Source organism: Molossus molossus, unplaced genomic scaffold (assembly GCF_014108415.1).
Source record: "Molossus molossus isolate mMolMol1 unplaced genomic scaffold, mMolMol1.p scaffold_m16_p_6, whole genome shotgun sequence".
Lineage (NCBI taxonomy): Eukaryota > Metazoa > Chordata > Mammalia > Chiroptera > Molossidae > Molossus > Molossus molossus.
This window is the reverse complement of record NW_023425399.1, coordinates 40,272,763-40,277,644: the sequence shown is the minus strand read 5'-3', so window position 1 is coordinate 40,277,644 and position 4,882 is coordinate 40,272,763. Positions and strand designations below refer to the sequence as shown.

Genomic DNA, 4,882 nt, shown 5'->3' with positions numbered 1-4,882 from the left:
GATGATCAGACCACAGAAAACTGAGGAACAAACCCCATTCCCAAGCACCCCTTGCTGATTTTCTATATTCTGAGGTAAAAATGTTTTTAAATAAATTTAAACTCAGAAATTGTGAATTTGTTTTAGTCTAGTACAAGCATTTTAATTACTTGTAAACAAACAAAATTTCATAACTACATCAAAAGAATTACATTAGTGATACAAAATCAAAGCAGATAACCAGTTAAATATAGAAAAACTTATGGGTCCACTGGAACCATCCAACCTGTATCCCTCACCAGATTTTCTTGACACATTGGCCTTGACTGGGGAATTTTCATGGGAAGAGAAAATTAAAGTTGAAATAGAAGTATCAAAAATAACCCACAAACTTTTTTCCTGACTTTTCACTTGAAGCTTGAATAACACCCAATGGTAGCACATATTAAGGGGAAACTATTTCATTAAAAATGTTTTATAAACTGTCCTACCCCCACTATATACACACATACTTATTTAAAATTTGAAGAGGTAAACTGATCATTTAGAGGGTAAAATTATTCAATTGAATAATTATTCAATCTGAAACTTTTAAAAGAGAAATTTAAAAGCACAGTTCAAACATCTACGAGTCCAAGTTGCTCTCCCCGCACCAACAGCTTCACATCCCAGAGCCATCAAATATTAAAAGTAACAGCAATCTTAGAATACTCCCAGATGACACAGAGCCTTCGGGTACATAACAGTCCAATTATCCAGAAAGACAAATAAATAGAAAACATTGTGTCCAAAGGAAAACCTGTGCAATCTACCAAGTTCATACAGGGAGCCAAAGAGCTGGGAAGAGTTACTATTTAGAAATAACTACAAATAAGCCATCTTCTGTATGCATCCCCCTGTAAGAGAAGGCTGAAAAATAATTATCTGCTTTCAATCACCCACTTGAGCCAAATATCACACTGACCACCAGGCCAATAGAAAACGAGTCTGAGCCCGGCTGGTGTGGCTCAGTGGATTGAGCATCGTCCCATGGACTGAGAGGTCCCAGTTGGATTTCTGGTCAGGGCACATGCCCAGGTTGTGGGCTCAATTCCCAGTAGGGGGCATGTAGGAGGCAAACAATTGATGTTTCTTTCTCATATAGATGTTTCTATCTCTCTCCCTAAAAAATCAATAGAAACATATTTTTTGGAAAAGGAAAGGAAAGGAAAGGAAAGGGAAGGGAAGGGAAGGGAAGGGAAGGGAAGGAAGGGAAAGGGAAGGGAAGGGGAAGGGAAGGGAAGGGAAGGGAAGGGAAGGGAAGGGGAAGGGAAGGGAAGGGAAGGGAAGGAAGAAGGGAGAAAAGAAAGAAAAAAGAAAGAAAGAAAGAAGAAAGAAAGAAGAAAGAAGAAAGAAAGAAAAGAAAGAAAGAAGGAAAGAAAGAAAGAAAGAAAGAAGGAAAGGAGGGAGGGAAGGGAGGGGGAGGGAGGGGGAGGGGGAGGGAGGAGGGAGGGAAGAAAGAAGGAAGGAAGGAAGAAGGAAGAAGGAAGGAAGGAAGGAAGGAAGGAAAGAAAGAAAGAAAGAAAGAAAGAAAGAAAGAAAGAAAGCAGAAAGAAAGAAAGAAAGAAAGAAGAAAAAAGAGAAAGAAAGAAAGAAAGGAAAGAGAGGGGAGGGAGGGAGGGAGGGAGGGAAGAAAGAAGGAAGGAAGGAAGGAAGGAAGGAAGGAAGGAAGGAAGGAAGGAAGGAAGGAAGGAAAGAAAGAAAGAAAGAAAGAAAGAAAGAAAGAAAGAAAGAAAGAAAGAAAGAAAGAAAGAAAGAAAGAAAGAAAGAAAGAAAGAGACTGAGTGGAAGCCCTTACTTTCCTGCCCCCTCTAGCCGCTGGCTTGCCTTAGATGGCCTCCTCTTCATGGCTGTGAGATGATCAAACCACAGAAAACTGAGGAACAAACCCCATTCCCAAGCACCCCTGTTGACTTTCTATATTCTGAGGTAAACATGTTTTTAAATAAATTTAACTCAGAAATTGTATATTTGTTTTATTCTGGCCCTAAACCCCAGCCCTCCTGTAAGGTAATAAACCCTGGAAACAAAAGTAAGAAATAAGAGACACATATTTGGTTTTGTTTGTTTTTGTTTTGTTTTACTTTTTTTCTTAATTTTGGTGTTTTCTTTCTATCTGCAGATTTGTCTAATTTCTTACTCGCAGAAAAAGTCAATATCCTGGAATAAAAACAAAAGGAAAAAGAGATTGAACTGAGCAACTGGGGCCAGAAAACAGAGATAGGTTCTTTATTTAAAATCATATGGAATCAGTGTTTAATTTGGATTTAAAATAAGTAAAGGTTGAACCCCAATGATTATGACATAATTATTACTTAAAGTAAAATTCCTTAAAAGGAAGGTTCTCAAATACACTGTTAATTTATGGTTATTTGACACATTCAAGTTCAATGCTAAGAAGTGATGACAAGTGATTCCCATTTGTGTAGGTTGGGCAATGTTTTGAAGTTATTTAGCATAGTAATTAGCTCCAGGAGAATAGCTTCAAAATAACCACCTTAAAAGTAGCTCAAAGGGGATCTTTTATTTCTGTCCTTGGGTTAAAGGGCCCCAAGGTATTGGAAAGAGTGTAATTTTTTTGCAAAAATAAGTGAAGTCTATTTACCACAAAAATAAGGCATTCAAAGATTTTTCTAGAATGTTTTGATTTTATTAAATACAGGTGGTATTTTTTCCCCAGCCCAAGTCTTTAGCAAATAAGTCTATAACCAGCATTAAGGGTCAGATGACACTATTTTGGTTTCTTTCTTTGTGACATGAATAACTCATCTGAGACAACAGTGGGGTCAGTGAAGAAAGTTCAATATTCTTTCAACATTAATCATAGGTATGAATGCCTCCCAAACTTGACTGTCTCAAGAGTCACCATTTTTGGAAATTAGGGGCTTTGCTCCATATATCTTGTAAGTTACAGGATGCATTTTAAACACTAGACTACATTACCCCAAGATCTGAGTCTTTCTCTCGCCACCTCTGAGACACTTACTGTGGTCGGGACTTCCTTGATGGCTTCCTGGTATACATGTTGCTCCTCGACCAAGTTTCTGGGGAAATAACCCACTGTTCCCATCGCGTCCTCCTGGTGATCGCCATACACCTGTGCCCAGAAGCAGACCAGTCAGGGGAAATCTGATGTGAGTCTCAAGAAACCCTCAGGCATCCCCTTTGCTGTTAATGAAAATAACAACTGCCAATGTCTCACTTTTCAGTCTGGGTTTTGGGGGCTCACACTTAAATTTGAAGCTCACTTATAGCAACTAAGTCGACCCACAGAAGTTATGTGTTTATTCTGTGGCCCAGTCTTACTGGTCTCACCTTCAGCATTCCTTTATTTTATGCAATCTTGTAAGCAGCCTGAAATCTTTTTGGAACCATAAATAAAGTCAGTAAAATTTTAAAAGTAAATTGGCACTTTTATATTAAAGTGAATTTAAGATTGAATTCATTACCTGAGAATCTATCTGTGGCACTGCCGGTGGACAGTAAATCAGTCCTGTTTCACCCCGCCCCAAGGCCCATCCTACATATTTAACTTTAAAAAGCAGATTTTCTGGAATTAAAAAGGGAGGCTAAAGTTTTCTTAAAAATATTGAAATATAGACTGACTGCCTTTACTTGGAAAATCCACTTAAACGGGTTTGAATAAGTTTCAAACTCTTTAGGATGTTCAAATTCCCATGTATTTGACTAGTTTTTCTTGCCAAAACATCACATAAACCTACATTTGGTATTGTTATAAAAGTTTCATCATTTCTTCAAAATACAGTAAAAGCAAATATACACAAATATTTGTACTTGCATCTACAGTCTCTACATTGTTCTTTACAGCTCATTTTAAACACTGAAATGCATTGAAGATAGGTAATAGAGAAAACATTAGAAAAAACATATGTCCCGATTTGTGTATGTTTTCAATAATCTCAGCTTACACTGCCAGCCCAAAATTCTCCAGCTTCATTTTCTTTTACCAGCTTTGAGTAAACGTAGATCTGCTGCCCCTTTTTAACGTTAATGAATCTACAGTCTGGGGCATTATAATCTTCTTGAGCTCTAGCCAGAGAAATAGTATCTGAAAGGAAGAAAAAAAAAGCAGTGAATGACTACCTTTTAGGCTCTTGGTTTTTGAAACAGTAAAAAGGCAGAGCAGTTCAGAAAACTAGGAAATCAGAATGACTAATACCTCCCCATTCACAGCTCCTGATCAGTTCAAACAGAGTAAGAAATCCAAAGCATTAACACTGCATCCTGCAGAATCTTACCCAAGTGAATTGTCTATGGTAACACTAGGTACAGATCAGGAGAAGCAATGCCAATCACATACACATTAGAGAAGATTCGCTTCAACGAACAACCAGATTTTACATTGTTAGTGGATAGTTTTTCAATCATTTAATAAAAATGTAGTAAGAGACATTTAAAAAGTCCTTACAGACACACTCGTCATCTGCACAGAGCTTCTTGGAAGCAAGTTTGTCCATAAATATTCCGTGCACGGTGCCTACAGCCATAAGACCTGGAAGGAAAAGTAACAATAGTCTTGCCATCTTCTTTTTTGCTGTTTATGTTATCACCCTTTGAGTGGAAGTGGAAACTGGCTTCAGTGGTTCCTGTCTTTTATGTGGAAGCCAGACATCTGGGTAAGTTCTCCTGGCCAATGGGAAGGTGCCTCTGCTTTCATAACAGCAACTGGGCTCCAGGGGCTATTTGGCATATGATTTTCCATAGAGACTCGAATTCTGTCTTTTTTATACACAAATGATTTCCAAATGGTCCATCATTGTTGAAGCCACTTTAGCTGTGGTTTACTGTATCAACAGTGCATTGTTGAAAGAACTATGAGAATTGTAAGTATTTTTTTAAATTA

At 37.8% G+C, this 4,882-nt stretch overlaps 1 protein-coding gene across 1 annotated transcript; it reads right to left on the bottom strand.

The window, feature by feature from the left end:
- Positions 1-2,101: 2,101 nt before the first annotated feature.
- OTOR (otoraplin) lies at positions 2,102-4,606 on the bottom strand. The gene is made up of 4 exons (XM_036245833.1): positions 4,448-4,606; positions 3,948-4,087; positions 3,005-3,115; positions 2,102-2,178 (listed from the first exon to the last, which is right to left on the bottom strand). Exons 1-4 carry the CDS (start codon positions 4,560-4,562, stop codon positions 2,155-2,157), a joined length of 390 nt encoding a protein of 129 aa, XP_036101726.1. The 5' UTR covers positions 4,563-4,606; the 3' UTR covers positions 2,102-2,154.
- Positions 4,607-4,882: the final 276 nt, after the last annotated feature.